The 21,579-nt window shown below is 44.6% G+C and overlaps 1 protein-coding gene across 4 annotated transcripts in view; it reads right to left on the bottom strand.

Annotated features, from left to right (window-relative positions):
- sipa1l3 (signal-induced proliferation-associated 1 like 3) overlaps positions 1-21,579 on the bottom strand; it is a 63,830-nt gene that overhangs the window by 10,729 nt on the left and 31,522 nt on the right. For all 4 annotated transcript variants that reach the window (XM_031861369.1, XM_031861372.1, XM_031861370.1 and 1 more), the window contains exons 2-12: positions 19,798-19,885; positions 12,953-13,670; positions 11,540-12,479; positions 8,696-8,826; positions 6,088-6,276; positions 5,293-5,467; positions 4,570-4,673; positions 2,764-2,921; positions 2,086-2,668; positions 1,114-1,212; positions 821-996 (exon numbers count right to left, since the gene is read on the bottom strand). In XM_031861369.1, the coding sequence (XP_031717229.1) occupies positions 821-996; positions 1,114-1,212; positions 2,086-2,668; positions 2,764-2,921; positions 4,570-4,673; positions 5,293-5,467; positions 6,088-6,276; positions 8,696-8,826; positions 11,540-12,479; positions 12,953-13,426 (3,029 nt within the window). In that variant the 5' untranslated portion in view covers positions 13,427-13,670; positions 19,798-19,885. The remainder of the gene's footprint in view (positions 1-820; positions 997-1,113; positions 1,213-2,085; positions 2,669-2,763; positions 2,922-4,569; positions 4,674-5,292; positions 5,468-6,087; positions 6,277-8,695; positions 8,827-11,539; positions 12,480-12,952; positions 13,671-19,797; positions 19,886-21,579) is intronic.

Below are 21,579 nucleotides of genomic sequence, written 5' to 3'. Positions count from 1 at the left end.
AGAGAGACAGAGAAAGAGAAAGAGAGAGAGTGGGGGATGAGTGAAATACAAGACTCTTAATTATCAGCTGCTACTTGAGAGAGAGCGTGCATGTGTGTGTGTGTCAAAGGGATTTAACTTGGTGTAATTAAACTGCCTCAAACATTAAAGATATCTAACCACTGTGCGATCACACAACCCGCCACAATGACTGTATTTAAAAGCCCTGGTTCTCAGTGAGAAACACACACAGCCACTGTGGTTATTCTTCACCTCCACAACCGCTCTGTAACACCACATCAGCGTCTCATAAGGCCTCGTTATTCTGTCTTTGTCAAGGCCGTGTGTGCAGATGAAAGGTTGGAAGAGGATGACGGGAGGGGAAAGAAATAGATTGTGGGAGGAGGGGAAACAAGGCGATAGTAAGCTGAGCGAGATGAGACTACATACAAAGGAGAGGGAAACAAAGAAAAGCAGATTTCATTTAATTCCCATTAAACAAATGCTTCTTTCTTTTTTTTTTTGTCTCCATGCTTCATTCCGCCTATTTCCTCTCGAACCACACATCGTTTCTTTCTCTCCGTTCGTTTGCTTCCTCTTTTCCCGCACTCCCACACAAAATCCTCCCAGAACATTGGAGTCTGGCCATTACCTCACCAATGCTTTTGTGTGTTTGCGTGAGCAGCGTCCTGCACTCACTCTGGCTCGCTCTTGTCCTTCCACTACTGGCTGCTAACGCTCAGCAATGCTGACGCCTACCTCCTCAACATCTGTATTCACCAAAGCCGCTTTCAAAATGAGTCACTCTCGTTAGTGTAGCTTCAAAGACATTTTAACACACCTGCGAGGCCCCCCCTCTTCGTACGGAGGGATGATGATGACTTTGACCGTGACCGACGTCCTCAGCAGGTCGATCATCTGCTCGTGAGTCAGCGTCACCGCGGCCACCTTGCAGATCTCCACCAACCGACTGCCCTGTCTCAGTCCTGCCTGCCAGGCAAAGCCGTATTCCTCCACCTGCATAACAAAAACAACACCAAAAAAAAGTCTTCAAACAAGCCAGTTATGTAGAGCCAAGACTCTTCCTAGATGAGTATTTGAGGTCTGGTGTGGCAGATGGTCATCTGACGGTACCTCAGCCACAGTGCCGTCCAGGCGGACATGGAAGCCCAGTTGTCCCAGTCCGTTTCTTCTCAGAGTCATGTCCACCGTCTCACACCCCACCGTCAAGGACTAACCAAGGAGAGGACATAATGTGAATAAATAAATATTACATTTACAGTATGATCACAGTCTTATGTATCTGGGTATCTTCTAAAACAAAGGAAAGCATCATAAAACAGCATGAAAGGGGAATTAAATTAGCAGGAAGAGCATTAAATACTCAAATCTATCAGAAATATTAATATTCGCACAAAGTACCAGGTGACGTAATCTGAAACAATGCATATATTTGCTACTGTTAGAAAGATTAACTTTTTTTTAATTATAGATATTTTGTTTTCTGTTGGATTAACACAAAGCTTGCAGGAGTCCAGGAAATCTCATTTCCCCAGGATTTCATTTGTTGAATTTTACAGGAATTATCACAGTATTATATTCCTCTCATCAACCAGGTGAAAGATTGAGTTATACGGTTGAATAAACTACCTTGATGCTCGATGATGTTTGAGTTCATATTTTGATATGAATCTAATAGGCCTGATAGGCCGCAGATTTGAAGGTTATTAACTTTAGCTCTGACACATTGTTCAGGCTTTCCAGGATGCAGATCGCCAACATTTAAACAATACCCAACAAAGGCAGTGAAGAGGAAAACCGCAAGCTAGTAAAAAGCTTGACTATGCCATATTAACTAGCACTGATACAGAGAAACAGGAAATTGGGGAGAGAGATGCAAATTTTTTTTTATTTTAAATTGGCACAGCAAATACTTTCTCAGGACGGGAATTAATTATTTGTTAGGCCTCAAGGATACAGACATCACCATTAAATGTAAATATAACCTTGTTTGTTTACATCCAATAACTACTACGGCCCCAAAAACAACACAAGCTATGTGCTTCAAATCACCGACCCTCTAGTCTACAAGCTCTGACCGCTCACCTTTAACCTCTGCACCACCTCCCTGATGTCCGGTGCACAGCCTTCCGGGACCCGCACGGCGATGTGGTCTCCTCTACCGTAGAAGATCTTCAGCGTCAACCGCTCCGGTGTCCAGCCGATCACGTCCGCACAGAAACAGTTGAACACCACCTCTTTGGTGGAGCAGTCTGTGAGGAGGACGTATTCGGCCGACAAACCCAAGGCACAGGGCAGCTCCGTCCCACCTCCGCTGAAGTCCTGGGCCTGGACCCTCCAGGCGATGGCCCCCGCCGCTCCCAGCTCCGCGCCCTCTCTCGCCTTGGAGCGTTCCCGCTTTTTAGACGCGAGGGAGATGAGGTTGTTGAGCTTGCCGGCTGAGTCGAGCGGCGTGCTGCTGACGTAATTCTCAGCCAGGTCGCGCAGGTACTCCTGCCGCGTTCGCGTCGCCATGGTGTGGAACTTCTCCGACTTGTGCGCAGCAGTTTCTGCATTGATGACTTTGGCTAGAAGGAAGTTCCGAAAGGTTGCTGGGTCCCGGAAGGTGATGCCGCTGGGGATGGGTGGGCCGAAAGGGGGCACATCCTTCATTCGTGTCACAGCAACGCTAAGAGAAAAGGTGGGACAGATTTGAAGAGTGAGAAACAATCATTTTTTAATTATAGTTGTGTGTATGTACTTATTCTGTTAAAAAACCTTTACCTGTAACAGGTGCCTTCAGAGCAGGGGTTGTGCACACGGACAATAACAAAGACATGCTGGAAGTGTGAGCGGATATTCTGCGGGGTGAAAGGCAGCGCTCCCGGCTCTTGGAAGATGATGGTGACGATGTCGTTCCCTATGTGCCTCTTTCTCAGGAGCTGAGGAAGAAGAGATGAGAGATAAAAGAAAAATGACAAATTAATAAAATGAGCCAACATAACTGCCATTGACACAACTGACTCAGTGAACGATAAGAGAGAGTCTGACACGGGAAACGAGAGACACCATCAACAGTTCTTTGTGTAGTTTATTTTTCGGATGCTGTTTGGGCTATTTGTGTCTGCGTGAGAGCTGGTTTGTCCGTCTATCTGTGTTGGTGTAGAAAGACGTGGCACAGAGTGCAGGCTGTGTCTGTGGAGCGCTGCTTGCCAATCCTCTCTTCATCTGCAGAGGGAAGTGTGTGAAAGTACCAATTATGTAATCCTATCCGGCCTTCTGTTTGGACACAGAAGCACAAACATTCTGCAGCATGGTGCCACAGGAGCATCCTTCACTCGTGCTAACCTCTGCCTGATGTAGTGGTTTAAAAAGTTGAACTAGTGTGGTTAGAATTGATCATTTGGAGAGAAGAAGTCTGGGATCTTGTATCTACATCTTGACTATTTTCTATTTTAGCATCCATTCTAAATACAACTAAATACTGCTGACATGTAAGATTCAACAGGTATTTACGATACATTTCATCACTGGTCATACAAGGTGAGTGTGCAGGCCTTGCTGTTCCTCTGTCCTGAATGAAAGAGCCTCCACAGGATCTATATTTCTACTTCTTTCATCCACTCCAGGTTCTATGTAATGTCAGATGCTGCCACCTAGAGGTTCATCTGAGCAGGTACACCTCCTTGCTGCCGCACTGTCTCAACCTCTGGATGGAGTTAAAGTCCCATTTATTAAAATTACACTCTTGGATTTAAGAACATATATGAACTGTGAAACCAAACTTTTAATTGACTCAATTAAAAAGGTGCAACCTGCACATTTCTTGTTTACTCACCATTTACAAGATGTTTAACGATTATTTAAAGATGATAAAGCTTGTTAATAATAAACAACGGATTGCTGTGGGCATGGTGATAAGTGTATAGCACTCCAATTCACAATATTCATTTATTCTCTTTTATATTTTTATGGTAGAAATAGCCTCTCCATAGCCTACACCACTGACACATAGTAAACCAACTGAGCACCCACACGGCTTGTTTTGAGCATATGTGTGAGCCCCTCACGCAAACACTTAATGCAAACTATTAATAATACCCACAAGCAAAATGTGATCTTACACACCATTCACTGACACACGCAGTCCACGCTGCAAACCCACAGCACCCAGGAGAACGTGTGGGAAGGCAGCTTTATTTAAAGGAGTGAAGGAAAAAAAGAAAAGGGAGCAAATAAAGAAACTACTCACTACTGAACCCCACCCAGCTCTTATCCAGTAAAAGAATGAGAGGCAGAGAGAGGGCAGAAGAAAAAGCCAGTGAGCAAGAAAAGACACAACACGAGAGGCTGAATTAAAGAGGGAAGAGACTCAACGAGTGACACAAGTCACGACTCTCAGCTTTATGAAGTCTTGCTGTGGTTTACGACACGGAGCAAACAGAAGAGGCTTCGACCAACAACAACACACAGACTGTGGGTGACAAGAAAGGAAAGCTGTGGATGCATTTTTCAGCTGTACACACAATTACAGGCCTGAGACTCAATATACAATAGGGGGGGGGGGGGGGCCTGCTCATGAGCGCTTACCTGCTGTGGGTTGTTGGGCATGTACGGCAGCATGGTGGACACGTGGAACATGACCTCGTAGTCCTGGTAGGTGGTGTACAGGGAGTGGGTGCCCGTAGAGTCCGCTGGAGAGAGAGATTTTAAATTTCACGTGAGACGTTGTTAACTACAGATGACACTGGGATGTTGTTTTAGATACCAAAAAGTGTGATCGTTCAAACAGATGTTTTTCCAGGGAGCATGAGGATGCCAAGTCAGTCGTTGTGCTTTTCCTGGGGTTATGACACTTGGCCTGGCTATTCCTCTTCAGACATAGAATACATAACTTTATTGGCAATATCTGGGTTGTAAAAGTAATGGATTTTGTACTCTTGGTCTCTTTTATGTAAATGTTCCATGTGGCTTTATGCCAGCATGAAAGGAATGAGACACGATGCTTGTTAGAGGAAGAAGTCTCACTGCTGGAGAACAGGAGTGGAAGTTGTTGTTATGGAGTGTTTTATGTTCCCTCAAATCAGTAAAGGATTTAAACATTGAGGACTTATATATGCGTGTATCTTGAGAGTGAGGCACTCTCCTCATCGATTTCCTTATCAATTCAATCCGTTGTTTTGAATATGCGCCATGATGAAAATGCTGACAAAGTATTCTTAAGATTACAAAGAGCGTAAGATTGCCATCTTGACTTTTATGCGCTTATTCGGACGCAGCGCATGTCTGAAAGGGGCTCTTCTGTAGACTCACTCTTTGTGTCCAGCTGTGCAGCGTATTTGGTGAATCCTTTGAGAAGGACCTGCTCCCCCAGCAGCTCCAGGAAGGCAGAGAAGGCGGGTGACGCCTCCTCGTTGTTGTACATCTCCTCCTCGGTGCTCTGGCCCGCACGGCACAGCAGAACACCCACCTTGTGCTTCTGACTCAACTGCACGGCAGGAGAGAGACAACATTAACATCGCGCACACACACACACACACACACACACACACAAACAGCTGAACCACTGCAGTCTGAACCTTCTGCTTTTAATGCAACTTGATGTCAAAGCGGACGGTACGACCCCGATGGACATATGGATGCACTTAAACATTGAGCACCACTTCAAAAACACCTGCACAAACAAAAACAATCCGACTGCAGGGAAAAACACCTCCGCCTTGCACTTCACCCTCCATTAAATAAAAGGCGAGATAACGTGGCTAAATATTAGAGCTTTTATGGTTACACACTCATGCTCAAACACGCCACTCCCTGCTCCACTCAGCTTTCACTGACCTCAGTCCGATTCTGTACTATGCACCAACACTTAATCAGTTGTATTTCAGACGCTTTTAAACACACTATCTGAGCAGCACCATAAGTCTCTGTGTTACTTATCAGGTCAGATTGTTCTGCTTTACTCAGCAAGCCTGACTCAAAGCCACTTTAGGTGTTTAGCCCAAGAACAATTTCAATGGAGGCGTCTGGGGTCAACTGTCGAATTTCCAGTTTTATCAAACAAGACCATAAGTGAAATGCAAACACAGACACGGACGCATAACTCACCCCCTGTTCGTCCAGTTTGAGGAGCTGCTCGGTGACTTTGGGCGTGCTGAGCGCCAGCCTCAAACAGGAGACGCTGAGCTCAGGGACCACCTGCTCCAGGACCTCCTTGAGCGGCAGACCGCGCACGGTGCCGTGCCTCCCCGTGGACGCCACCGCATCCTCTAAAATGGAGCCTCGCAGGGTCACAAGCTGAATGTGGGGACAGAATAATATGATTTTAAGGATATAAATATCTAAAATCACAACGAAAATGTCAGGAAATTACTCCATTAGACGCCTTAACAACAGTTTTTGGTGGAAGAAATACAAATTAATTTTCATATGATCCCCTTTCATTCATCGCTTTGGCTCCTGGTCTGAGGGTTATTGACTTCCACTTGTTTAACTCTTCCTCCTTCCCTCTCTCTTTAAATCAAAATTCAAGCTTTGTTACATACTAGTTTAGTGTTGTGTTTAAATTATTTCCTTCTTTCTCTTTTTGGTGTGGCTTAAAACCTTTCTTGTGTTGTGTATAATTGTATAGTATAACTTACTGCATATTGGCTACTATAACTCCACATTTGGTCTCACTCATAAAGAACTGCGTTTTCTGTGTTGTACTTGTTAAAAACACAATAAAAAATGTGTTTAAAAAAGAAATTACTGCATTTTGATCGGTCAGCTAAACAAAACAATCAGGTAGGGCTGACCGGGACAAACAGTAACACAAGAAAGACACAGGACAACATACAAAGTAATACTAATAATAATACGTAAACAAGTAATACTATTGATATTAAGATAGGTGTATTGAGAGACCTCAGAGGTCAGGCTCAGCTACAGGACCACGCCTCTGAAAATGGAGGATCAGCAGCCTGGGAGATTGAAGTGGGTCCACGAGGGATGGTCTCACTTCTCATAATAGTGCTCTGAAGCTACACTCTCTCTCTGTCCAACACTCACACACACACACACACACACACACACACACACACACACACACACACACACACACAGAAAGTGCACTGTGTGAGGGATTTTAGGTCGAGCAGTATTGTGAATTAATATTCTGCTCAGTGTTGTGCTGCCACAGAATGCTGCTCCCCGGTGAGAGGAAATTGACCTGCTTCAAAACAGTGAGGCTATAATAACCTCAGACACAGTTGGGAGGAATGGGCTGTTCCTTCTCACCGCGCACACACACACACACACACACACACACAAACACACTTACAACTACACACACAAATGCGGCTTCTTTAAAAATGCATCGCAGACTCTGGAGCTGGCAGGGGCCGGAGAGACAGTTGAACCTCGGAGGCTCGGGTGTGCCGCAGATAAATGAAACCTGACTGACACTCGGCTGAAGTTGTGGAGCTTTCCCTTCCAACTCGTCGGCTTCTGTGCGACCGAGCAGCGAGGGAGTGTGACACGCTGGGCAGGAACGTCACAGGGCTGCGTGCATAAGTGTGTGATGGAGGCAGAGAGAGGAAGTCTCTCCACCTCGCTGCGTCAGCACTGCTGCACAGAATTAAATGACAGAATTAAGGGGGATGGATATTTGAGAGCAGCTGCGGTTTGAGAGCAATCAATCTCTTTTTTTTTTTTCCTGTGTGGGAACAGTAGGCCTGGGTGTGCTGTGTGTGTGTCTGTTAGCTGAGCTCTGTGTACTTAGATGGCGGAGAGGCTCCATTGTTACACCAGTGCTAAGGTGATGAGGCCAGGCAGCCATGTAATCCAGCTAGAACCAACACAGGGCCAGAGGAAGACCGACGGCCGACAGGAACACAATGAACTGAAGCAAACTTTGCTGTTTATTTGAGTTACTTTGATGTCACTACACAGGTGTTTATAACACATTAAGGTCATACAGACCTAAAAACAGAAGACTAACACACTATTTGTGAAACACCGTCTGTGATCAAGTGATTGGTACTAGCGCTGCAACTAAGGATTATTTTTGTTTCAGATTAATCTGCCAATTATGTTCCTGATTAATCAATGAAACATTTTGGTAAGAAATATGGCAAAAGGCAACAACAAATGCTGATCACATTTTCCCACAGACGTCATCATCATTCCAAAGCCAAAAGATAACTGGAACATGTGAATATTTGGCATTTTTTGCTAGTAAAGTAACCAAGCGCCTTATCCAATTGTTTGTTGACAATGAGTTCATATTGTTGTTATAGTTTGGTGCCCTGGAGGCAAAAGCTCTGAAAGTAAATGAACGTGAAAGGCGTGTTTGTAGCCTTTGAACAAATCTGAGGGAGAATCTTAACTAGTTCTTCATGATCACCAGCCCATCACTTAAAGCTTTATGAGTATTTGAGCCACCAAAGTGGAAAAGTGGTTGGGTGTGCTTCCTGTGAGGGCAGCCAGTGTTTGGTTTGGCTTTGCTGAGACCGCGCAGGTGGAATTTTCCACTGGCCAAGAGGAGCGAGAGGAGAGAAGGGGGTGAGTGGTGAGGGGGGGAGGTCAGAACCAGGGCAGAGAGGGTGAGGAGAGTTATGGGTAGGAACAGGGAAGTAAAATAAAAGTAGAAAGTAATTAATTTAAGCGTGCACACTCACAGTGACTCATCACAGTCACTCAGAACAAACACACACAAGCGGCGGATCGTTCTTACCTCACTTGTTCTGACGATAAGGCGGTACTGGTACTGGTCTTTCAGGTCTTTGGTGTCTTCCAGCTTCTCCCTGCGGATGCTCAGGGCCACAGCGCCCATTTTATCGTCTGTCCCAAAGTAGTTTGAGTGCTCTATGTGAAGGACAACAAGAGATGGAGTTCAGTGTCAGGGTTAGTGTGGAGGAGAAACATGTCTGAGTTGTGTTTCATCTGTGGTTGGATACATCGACAGGTTGTTGGTGTTATACACAGAAAGACTAGAGTATGTATGCGAGTGTTAGTCAAAGGAATCCACAGGAAATTATTCTGGAAATTAACATTCCCAACAGGTGACGAATGATTTCAGCATCTTTATCAGCAAAAAAGTTCACAAGTTTTATCTTTGTATTTGGGGTTTTGGACTGTTGGTCGAATAAAACGTGACAATTAGATATTTCAAATATGACACTTGAATATGTCAACTGTTTACCAACAGTTATACAATATTATAAAATGTCTACAGACCAAAAATGAATCAAGAAAATCTGAATTGTATTCTCACTCTTCTGTAGTACTAAACCTTAACTAGACGTTTTTAGGTTTTGGATTGCTAATCGCCAACTATTATTTTAAATTATTTTATCTTTTAAAGAAAACAATTTTCTTACATTTTATAGACCAAACTATTCATCATTCACTTTGAGAAATGTTTTTCTGCAAACCGAAAGATGTCAAACGTCTAAAAATGTTGTTTAAACTCAAGCAGTTGGACGAAAACGTCCCATAAATAAAACTTTGTCTAAAACTGGAAATATTAAAGTAAATATCTCAGTTAAGAATTAGTAAACAACACTATCCAGGTATTCAATCCCAGGTTTCGGTATTATTTGATACTTGGTCCTACAATTTGTAGCGTCAGTAACAAAAAGGCCTCATGGTTTGATATAATAAAGAGAGAGAACATGCAACTCTGTATGTGGAATAAGCAGGAGGGGCATTGAGTCAAGGACAGGACTAACACAATGACATGCTAACTAGTAATCAATACTCAAGTAATTACAAAATCTATTTTGCTGACACGAGGGAATAAAATACCATTCACTAGTGTGTTTAACAACAAGACTGTATACACAATAAAGACACAAGAAACAAACAAAAACAGAGTGTCATAAGTTGCCAATTAACATGCTGTGGCCTGTTACCCTGTTGGCACACAACGTAATCATCCAATAAGAGGCTGCGACAAAGCTTTCAACGCACTTCACCAGCATCTCGCGTGTCCTCTTTTAAAGCTAAGCCGCGGTAATGCCAACGCCACAGGCAGTGTGGGAGTCCAAAGACAAATTCTCCACACACTCAGGGAGGAATCCAGCTCGACAAGTCTTCCTCCTCTATCCCCCGTCTGACTGGAGTGAACCGAGATGACGTACACGTTCAGAGACTTTAGCTTTAGCTTCCGTGCCATGTCATGGGGGGGAAATGTCAGCTCTTTGACGAGGCTTTCTCGCACAACGCAACGCAATCACAGTTGCGTTCTGGGGGACAGCTAAGCTGGAAACGAGTCAGCAGAACATATTTTTGGAACTATAACCTTTATCTGTGTGGCTGCAGGCCTGTCTCACACACACACAGACACACACAGACACACAGACACACACACGCTTGCTCGCACACATGTGGTCCTAACAGCATCTGTCACTAATTAGGGTGCAGCCAGATGAAGTTTGCCCAGAGGAAGTTTCATCCCCAGCGTCTGAAGAGGTGATGTTGACATGAAATGTCAACAAACACGTGTACAAACACATCTCACACACACACACACACACACACACACACACACACCTTTCCTCTGTGGTGTTACTTCTGACAGTGGAAACCACATGTAAAACAAAGCTGCAGTGGCTGACCATGGTAAGTGGTACTTGTGATTGTGCAGACAGGCAGGTGGTGTATTATCAGCTCAGAGTTTGCCAACAGTCCAGTTGCAGGTACATGTGTAATAAAACCTCTGGGAGCATTGCCAGCTCGGCCCGCTCTGCTCTGCTCAAGCACAGCTGGATATTAACAGACGCAGAAGGAGATTTGGGGAATGACACCGGCGGAACGAGATCTACGCTGAGGGGCCCAAATCAGAGCTTCTGAAATGTGAATAATCTGGTTTTATCACTCTCTTATGATAGGGGACTGAATGTGTTTGGGGTTTTGGACTGTTGGTCGAATAAAACATGACAACTAATTATTTCAAATATATTAAATAAACATATTATAAATATGTCAACTGTTTACCAACATTTTATAGACTTTTATAAAATATTATAAAATGTTATAGACCATAAAAATGAATCAGAATTGTATTCTCAGTCTTTTGTACTAAACTCAAACAAAACATTTTTAGGTTTTGCTTTGCTAATCGCCAGCCCGGAGACTATGATGGGCTTTTTTCCCTTTTTAAATATTTAAAGATCAAACAATTAATCATTCACATTGAGAAAAATACTTTTTTAAATCTATTTTACTTAATCAACTAATAATTTAATCTATAAAAATGTCAGAGAATAGTGAAAAATATCTTAGTTTCTCTAGAGCCCGAGGTACCATCTTCCTGTCTAACTGAATCTTTATAAAGAATCCATTGCAATTGCCTTGTTTTTCAAAGGTGCTGTGCAAAAAAACTCTCCTACTTCACTATAACTGGAATATAAAGAGTTTCAATTCAGTTTATAGCATCTATAAACTACAACATAAAACGTATGTTGTAATACTGCAAACCATAACCATGTATAATCATTTTTTCTTTGATATGTCTGGTTCTTCATCAATGAATGTGTGTGATATCTGAACTATTGTAAAAGTGTCTCAGTGTTACCTTTCCCATGGAAGTAGTCTCTGTAGTACCGGGCCCCCAGGTCCACATGCTCGACGCCGTACAGTTTCAGTCTGTCCAGTCTCGTGACCTGCTGTTCAATAGGCACCTCCAGCACCGAGACGCTGGCGTTGCTCCTCCTCAGCCAACCCCTCGTCCCGTCTCCTCCTCCGTCTCGCTCCGCTGACGAGCTGAGGAAGCTGATGTTGCGCTCCCCGTGGCCTCCGGTCTCATTGAGGAAGTGCGGGCAGCAGAGGAGCAGTGGGCTCGAGTTGTGGGCTCCGGGAGGCCCGTCCAGTGGGTCCACGCACAGGGAAGGTGTCATGGAGCCGGGCTCGAGGCTCAGGGTCAGATCCTCTATGCTGGAGTAAACCGGGTCGTTCACACTCGGAGCTGAGGATCTGGAGGCGGACAGGGACACTGACGCGGCTGAGGCCCCCGTGGCGGTGTTCCTCCTCTGGACGGCGTAGCCCCGCTGAGCCGCCGCCTCGTGGAGGTCAAACAAGATACTCTGAGCGTCGAAGTGGACGAAGCTCTTTGGGCACACCCACGGTTTGTAGGAGGCGTCTGCTGAACCCCTGCCTCCCCCGTCCTCACTAGTCTCTCCCTTCCCTCCATCCAGGTCGCCGCGACTCGAGCTCCTGAGTTTCCTGAACAAAGAGGAGGTGCCCAGCGACGACTCCGTCCCTCCACTCTTCTTCCTGACTCTCTCGGCTCCGTCCTTTCTTCCCCCACCTGACGGACCAGGCGAGGGAGCGTCTGGAGCGTGCAGCAGCTCCCCGAGGCGTACGGGTGCTGAGCTGCGCTGGTCGGGCCTCTCCTGGTGAAACTGGCTGAGCATGTCGAAGAAACTCTGTTCAGGAATGCCCTGGATGTCGATGGAGGAGGTGCTGCCATACTCTCTGAACAGGTTACCCATCCCGCAACCTCCACGAACCTCCACCTTGAAGCAGAAAGGGGAGAGCATTTTCAGTTCATGAAGATATATCAGTGGATACAAAACATTAATATTAATAGTTTGATCAAACATAGAGTTAGGTCACGTGCGAAAAGCACCGTATTTAGTTAATTTCAAACAAACTCTGGTGAGAGTTTGCCTGCTAAGTTCGGTTAGTTTAGGCGGGAGGGAAAGCTGATGACTCAGCTCTGTTGTGGTTTGTTTGTAGTGTGAAAGTAGATCAACCAGAGGATTTTATTGTATTGATTGATCACAATACATGACATGGAGTTGCAGTCTCGAGTAATAGTGCTCATAATCTTGTTATTCCTTGGTGATCTCTCTTTGATATCAGAGAAGATACACAAACATATTAAATGCAGGAAAGTGCATCATGACCAGTCAAAGTAGTGCTTTGCAACTTTTTGTTTGTTTGTACAAAGTCAGTGTAAACACACTTTAGGAGATTAAAGACCCACCTCATTCTCGTCCTGTTCGCTGAGCGTCACCTCGCTGTTCGAGCGCTGTCTCAGTGGAGGGAATGCTCTCAGGCTGAACGGGAAGCTTCTTTCGACGCTAAACCCTCCTCCTCTGAACTCTACATCCTTGGACCGCCGCCGTGGCAACCTGGTAACTCCTCCCCGCACAAGACCGATGTCGGACGACAAAAACGAGGACATTGATGCGTCATCTCCGTGGTGAAAGCCGCCCATTTGCCCGTTTTCAAGCAGCGACTCCCTGGACTGCGTGCGGCGCGGAGGCCACTCTGCAATCCGCGCCCTAACACCCATTTTGGGCACGGAGACGCGTGGTTGGATGAACGGGTCTGTGTGGCCGGGAGCTGGGTGGCCATTTGGGGTGTGACGAAACAGAGTGTGCTGGGGGAACCCTCCTCCTCCATCCAGGAGGTCTGAGGAGGTGCAAGTGACCCCTCGGTCTCTGTAGCTGTTCATGACGCCCCAGGAGAGCTCAGGGCAGGGAGGCACGAGGCTGGCATCCCATGTCAGGAGGGGTGCTGGGAAACAGGAAGAGGATGGGCCCCCACACACACTCTGCTGACGGTGCTACGGCCTCCAGCTCCCAAAAACATTGCCTTTAACTGGCAGGGTGGAAAAGATTTCACTGGTCCATTGAGGACCAGTTTAGAGTCAGCACTGGTCGTCTTCTTCCTCCGACTATTTTCAGTCTACCGCAGCTCTGAGAACAGAAGAAGAAACAAAACAATCATTCCAACAAACCAGCTTCAGAAAATCAGCATCTGTTAAATCACAGAGCTTGTGTGACCCACATTTTCTCCACAGGCACAAAGAACAAACGAGCGCTGAATTTAGAAAAGAGCGAGTCACTCAACTGTAAAACAATTTAAAACAATGTAAGACTGTTAAGACAGAGAGAGAGAGAGAGAGAGAGAGAGAGAGAGAGAGAGAGGGAGGAGAGAGAGAGAGAGACAGAGAGAGAGGGAGAGAGAGAGACAGAGAGAGAGAGACAGAGAGAGACAGAGAGAGACAGAGAGAGAGAGACAGAGAGAGAGGGAGAGAGAGAGACAGAGAGAGAGAGACAGAGAGAGAGAGAATAAGGTGAGGGAATATGACAGAGGATTTCTTCCATTGAGCCTAATCTTCAGGAGGCTGACAGGGGATATTATTATCACACGCTGTGTGCACTCGAGTGCATGTGTGCTCACACACAAACACACTCAAACACCCGGAGGACACGAACGCTGTGGCAGCTCTGCTGCAGATTAAAGCAACTGAAACACTTCAGCTAATATTATCAGCTGCAGATTTAAACAGATTGAGTACACCGACAATTTAAACATCTCATCACTGTTGCATTCTCACTACTCGTGTGTATTGTCTCTCATTTGGGAAAAAGGCCCACAGTGATGACGATGTAGCTTATATGTGGCTAATGTTCTCTATTTCTGCTCTAAACAGCAAACTGCAACTTTGAGACGAAGAGATGAACATGGACTCAAGGAGAGACAGAAAAGGGCGAAGGCACAGAGTGAGCAAACAGCTGGAGGGGTGAGTTGGGGTAAATCCAGAAATAGAGTGATCGGACGGAGTCGAGAAAGAGCGAGGAGGAGAGCGGTACGTTGCTCAGTGAACCACAAGGGCGAGCTTTAATAGGCCAGTCACAGTGCATCACGTCTGAAGAACCTACCAGCCTCGTAGAGACTCTTGTTTGCTCAGAAGCATCTTACAGCATGTCTCTCTGGAGATTTGATCTAATCATTTTTACAGGCATTAATGTCTTCAGTGGATGGTTACAGCAGGATTCAGGAATAGTCTCAGAGCATGTAGGTTTTATATTCATGCTTTCTTAATGTTTAGTTGGTCTACAAAGCTAGACTTATACGAGTGTTGCACTCGTACAGTTCCCAGCAGACTGAGTCATTCTTCTCTTTTACCGTCATCTTCAGTCCAGACAAATGTTTGGGTCACATTTTGTTTGTTCAGAGTGACCGGCCGGGAATTCATATTGGAGAATACAACGAACTGACTATGACTCCACTGGATGAGTCACATTAAGAACACAGTGAGTGATGACAATGTGCTGGCAGTAAAGACAGACAGAAGAGCCTCGTACAACAAACAGCAGAGTACTGTTACATTTTTCATTTCACAAGACCTTTTAATACCACATTGAATGCCAATTAATATTTGTTTCACGATCATACTGAGCAAAGTATGAAAGCATGATGGAAAACCAGTAGGGACAATATGGTCTGGAATGAATTATTATCATATCACGTGTTAGTACTCGCAAGCATTGTATAATAACTTGACGATATAAATAAATTAAATTGCTGATGATGCCGACTGAAACTCCAGAAGAAGGAGTGAATTGTGCAAACAATCCACCGTCAAAACAATTCTACTTCGTTTGTTTGCTTTTTAAGACGCAGATTACACAACTCAACATGAGATGTGAAAACATGGGTTTTAATATGTTTTAGAGCTTCACCTAAATGTCGAACATGTAAATGAGCTCAATCCATCTCCATTCCTGCTGGAGTCAAAATCCCCCCCCTCCCTTTCTCCTGAATTTACTTCTCCTAATCTCATTCTCTCATTAGCTTTCCATTCCTAGATTTAAGCTTCTTTATCTACATAAGTCTCTCCTCAAACCACCAAACTCCTTCAAATATCTACACAGAATTTGCTCAGAGGGCAAACGCACTTCCAATCTGCATATCTACCTTTTAAATGGTTCCGCTCAAGTCTTATTATTTTGACTTTTTTCATTCATCTTTGTCAGCTAAAATTCGACCACAAATTTCCCAACACACAGTTTCTTCATTGTATGTCCAGCTTTTACACATCTTAAGTCACTGTCCCTTCAAATGTCACAAGTGTGAAACTCTTCGGCGTGATTAATCAGACAGGAGCGGGAACATTATTACTCTTCAGACAAAAGCTTCCAGGAATTAAATCCTATGATTCAACCACAAGCAGAACGAACACAAACCTACACAGCGGTATAATCTGTTGGACTCACATCTAACCACATTAGATCGTCGAAGCACTAGCCTGTAGAAAGCCTACATTAGAAACTATTTTGTTGTGAGAACAACAAATCTCTCTCCAGCTGCCTCAGTTTCTGTGTGCTCTACAAATATCAACTTCTGGGTGGACTATCTCGTTACGAAGTCCAATTTACATAACGTCAAACTTCTCGTTGTGTCCACGGAGCTCACAGTGGTTTGTGTGTTTTATGAACGCCTTTTATGTGTCCTCTCTGAATTCATTTTTGGCCTCGAGACTGCATTACTCAGTCACGCACACACGCACACAAACCTCAATTCACAGCAAACAAAATCCCCCTATAGTCATCAGCCACGGAAATGTATCATATCTTTGTTTTCGGAGAACCACGGGCAAAAGTCTCCTGTTCTGATCATGCTTTCTGACAGAGACTCTCATCATCCGGAGGGCTGTCCTGTGATCCGCTACGAGGCTCAATCCCAGATTAGCATCCGTCCCCAGCTGCAGGAGCTGCAGAATGGCTTCATTATGTGTCTGAGGTGCCTGTTGAGAAAGGGTCTGGTCTGATCTTTACCAGTGACTTCTGCCAGCACACCACCCAGTAGAGAGAAAGTTACACGTTCCTACCTAGTCTTCATGAAACAAGTCTACTAATACTGCAGGAAGGAATATTTAAAAAAAGTTACACCTCTGGTATCATGGAAAGAATACCAGAACGTCTACCCCGCACAGAAGTGGGGAAGAAGCCAATAAACTGTAGACCAACAAACCACATATCTGCTCTACTGGTGAGATGAATGGGAGAGTAAAGAGCTAGGTGTAATCAACAGAACTATAAAGTATGATTATCAACTAAAAGGATTATATATAAATCCAGAGAGAGAAGAATACAGCAAGAATGGAGCAGACACATGCGGGTTTGGCCCAGACTTCACAAGACAACGTGCAGCCATTTAATTACTCACACATAGTAATTATTTCAGCTTTGGGGATGTACCTCCCCGTGTTTAGACTCTCCTTGTCTCTCCCATTCATGCTCCCTTCCCTCGTCTCCTTCCACACCCGCTCCTACTTGCTCTGCGTGGTGCAGGCTTGGCCCGTGCGCCACCGACACACACCGAGGCTGGTAATTACACTGGTTAGATGCTGGTAATGACAGAGTTAGCAGAGGAGTACAGTTTCCAGAGGAATGAGTGCACTCTGTGTGGAGGAGGCGCCCAGCTGATGACGCCGCTTGCTGGAATGTCATACCGGGTACGGTCAGACCAGAGATCAGCGCGGAGAGCTCGTTGCAAATGTAAAAACATCGGCGATGAGGAGAGGTAGACCTGCTAGATTGAAGAAGGGATGTGTGGCGGTAAGCAAAAGTCAAATGAAGAGATGTACGGGCAAAGACCAAAGGCTTCCGAAAATCTACAATTATCTAAATGTTTAATAAAAAAAGCAAACAAACTGCTTCGATTGTGCCAAGGCGGCTCAAAACAGGTTTTGATAAATCCTTGGAGAAAAAAAACTCCCCCGACATCAAACATCAGCAGCAGTTACTGTAATTGTTTAAATGAAGCCAACGATGCCAGAGAGCGAGCTGCATTATGGGCTGGTTTGAAGAACAGATGGCTGTACATATGACAGGCAGATGGCAGACAGGAGCAGAGCGGAGCATGACTCTGTGATACAACCGTGCTGGCGGGGACATCACATCCAGCATTCATGCCACCTCGGCTTCTGGAGGAGCGGACGCACCAGGAGGCGCTATCGGGGCTGAATGACCTCCACTCATGTGGACGTAAAGACTTACTGAAGTTAGAGCCAGCTGAAGTGACAAAAGAGATGATGAGATGAAGAAACATAAAAATAATCTCCAGCTATGTGAGACAGTTTGAACGGCGTGTTGTACTACTGTTGGGAATGCAGATGCTTGTTTCATTTAAATCAGATGCAGAGCTGAGTTTTGAACTTGAGTCTTGACCTGCTTTCAACTTAACCTCTTGGCATAGCCTTGCCGGGCCACACACCTGGAATAGTTTCATTATTTTGCTGATGCATTCAAAGGACTTGGTCTTAGCTAAGAAAACAAGATACTCTCTATCCCTCTATACTTAGAGTGCAGTCGCAACACAAAGGGATCTTTTCACAGCCCAGGAAGAAGGATTGTAAACAACTAAAATATGATATGTGAAAGATTTATTTTGCTTGTTAAGAGACTAGATGTTGGACCCAAAAAGACTAAAAAACAGCTCTGCAGGAGTCTCCAATTAAAAGACATCAGTGCTTTGCTGAAAAAGGTCAGTGCCTTTAAAAGGCAGAGGTGAAGTTGTCAATTATAAATGGCTGATGAAGAGCACTTACAGGGTGACTGCTGGTGTCTGTCTGTCAAACTGAAGCCCTCCATCAACAACAAACCCTCGACAGGAAACACTGGAACACAACATTGACGTATCAGAACATTGTGCTGGAAGGAAACACAGAGTTGGACCCTGGTCTATATTGAGCTTGTACGTGCGTTTGGTTTATCTGGAGGCGACATCTTTCCCCCTCAGACTGGAGCTTAACTAAGCTGCAGCTCTTTCCCTGTCGCCCCGCTCTCCCCAACACTCGTTTTCCTTCCCCGGTCTTTTCCTCAAGTCTCTCCCGACACCGCTGTCATTGTCTCCACGGATTTCCATCTACATTGTTTTTGCTCAATCCTGCTGATGTCGCTGGTGTCACGTCCATCTGCCTGCCTGCCTGTCTGTCAGGCTGCAGTCCCACGACACTGAGACAGCACAAGTGGAGGAGGAGGAGCAAGACCCTCAATCTCTCTGGATGTCCATTAATTCACAGAAATAATCCATTTCATCTCAACAGAGAATTCCTTTTTTCACATTACAGGAGGTCAGAGGTCAGCGTGGTGGTAGCCGGAGGGGATTCAGCGGGACACTTCAACAAGGTTAAGACATGAACCTTGGAGGTCTGATTGAATTAGCAATGAACTGTTTTTGCTTTTAGTATTTAATCCTCTGCTCCATAGTGTTGTGTAAGAGAATAACATACACCACTGTAAGATATTGTCATAGTTCACAGAAATTACAGGCTTAAGAGTAAAACATTATTGAGTATTCCAGCTGTTGTTGACACGAAAGTTTTAAACCTGAATCAGAGAGAATAAGTAAAGCACACAGAACATTGCATTGTGGGAGCGCCCATATAAGTGGACGTTGAGTTGTGTTTGTGGTTATTACTGCAGCTCACCTTCATGGAGGAGAGAATATAACAGGTGACCTGCTTCTCATTATCAGTACGAAATGCAGATGAGGAAGAGGAAGTGCTTTATCTATAAAACACAGACAGCTCACCCCGACACTAACGAGAAATATCCAGGTCATCAAGTCAATTAGCCTTTTATCAAGTCTCTCTGATTATAACCAAACATTCTGCAAGCAAAGCGAGTTGTGTTCAGAGTTAAATCAAAGCACAATACAGACACATCTATAAGTATCAAGACAAGGACAGAATAGATTCATACCGCACACACACACACACACACACACACACACACACACACACACACACACAAATAATACAAATCACAACCAGATGCAGAGAGCCTAAAAATACTAGCAATGGCAGACTGATGTGATAACTTGCAGTTATTATAAGAGAAATACTTAAAAACATTAAAAAGTATCAAGTCTGCCAAGTCTACATAATCAAACCTCAGATTAAAATGAACTAAATACAACTTTCTGCTCAATGATCTCTCCCACACGCGCACACACACACACACACACACACACACACACACACACACACACACACACACAGACAGACAGACAGACAGACACTAATGTTACCTTGTTCTCCCTTCAGCTGTGCCGTGTGCAGGTAAAGCAGGTGAGGTGTGACGTCACGATGCAGAAAGGGAAGGCTCAGTATTTTACTCTGTAGGAAAAATGAGAGAAATTGAGAACTCGGTAAAGTTATAGAAACATGAGGTTTTCACTTTCCACGTGTGAAGAGTTTGTATGATATAATGCATAACAGGTGAACAAAACTTATTGAACCAATGCGTTTCTTACACGTTAATCTGCACCCTTTGCCATACTGTAATGTAATGCTTTGTTTTTCACATCATGTGTGTAGTAGCAATAACTGGGCGTGTGCATGTTTGCTTCTGCAGAGCAGCTGTTATCAGTTCCACGCTCATCAGGTCATCCACACAGACATTTGTCTATTGTTTGTGAGGAGTCTGAACAAAGATGCCTGAGGCAGTTTCTCTGTGCAGTATCTGTAAGCACGTTTGCATGTAGGCACGTGCACACACGCACACACACTAAATAACTGATGTTTCAGTATTAGTTTAAATACTATGTAATAGAACCAGATCATCTGTACACTGTAGCAAACAAAACAAAACAAAACACCTGCTCAGGTTTGGTCTCCATCGACCTCTGCATCACTTCCTTACAACCTGTCTCCATCTTCCAGCTCTTTCTTGAGTATGGATGGAAATGTACAGGAAGAAGAGGAGGATAAGTGAAGGAGGCTGTGCACTTTGATTAGAGGTCGAGGGGCCTTAGAACAGAGGGCGGGGGGGGGGGGGGTGGGGGGGGGTCAATGATAGTGAGAGTGTCTATTCTCCTATAGCAAAGCGTCAGCCCTTAAAGTCAGCGGCGTCAGCATGGACTCAAGGCTCTGGCTTCACCCCGCTGAAATTAAACTGGAAGTGAAAACTTCCCAACCATGGAAGACTTTGCCCAACAGACCCCAGCCTCAGTGAAATACTGCAGCTTTTGTGTAGAAGGTAAGCGAATGTGTGCAGTCATTAACACACACACACACACACACACACACACACACACACACACACACACAGATAACTCCTTCAAAAAATAAAATTGTAAGGGACAAACACACAGATAAACAAATATACATTTGGGGCAAACTCATAAAAACTGAATCACCTACATCCAGTTATTAATTTTAAAGTTGAATGTAAACTGGCATCATGTGACAGCCTGACAGGTATTAAGAATAATGTGAATGAGAATAGATTTAGATGTTTTGTATACAGAAGATGTCATATGTCCAGTTACCCCCGAAGCTGTAAATACAATGTTGTCAAGTGTTTCCCTCAAAGAAGACGCATTGTTGCCAAAACGTCAGCTCATAGTTCCAGTTTACTCGGCATATTGTTTGAACGCACTCCTGCTTTCATTGCAAGTTGTCCTACTTGTTTTCCACCTTAAGTTTGACAACAAATAACTATTTAAAGTCAATTTGAGAAACTAAGGTGCAACACTCTGGCTGCATCACCTTAAGTCACGTCAACGCATGCTCATAAAACATAATGGAGTTGGCATTCAGACAGCGGTAGTAGTGTGGAAGCAACTTTTCTGTAGCGTTGACTCATCAAGATGCAGCCAGTGTGTGTGCTTTCATAGAAAACAATAAGCATGGGTGTTTGGACATGGTTTTTTTGGCAATAATAGGTTTCCACAGAACATGACTCAGTAGTCGGCCCCAAACTATTTTGGTAAACAACAGCAGGAGTGAAGGGACACATACGAATGCTATATAGCGCGCGCGCACACACACACACACACACACACACACACACACACACACACACACAC

This window comes from Anarrhichthys ocellatus, unplaced genomic scaffold (assembly GCF_004355925.1).
Source record: "Anarrhichthys ocellatus isolate YVR2014 unplaced genomic scaffold, GSC_Weel_1.0 scaffold24, whole genome shotgun sequence".
Classification (NCBI taxonomy): Eukaryota; Metazoa; Chordata; class Actinopteri; order Perciformes; family Anarhichadidae; genus Anarrhichthys; species Anarrhichthys ocellatus.
Note: the sequence above shows the minus strand (reverse complement) of the source record. Positions and strands in the feature narration are given on the sequence as shown.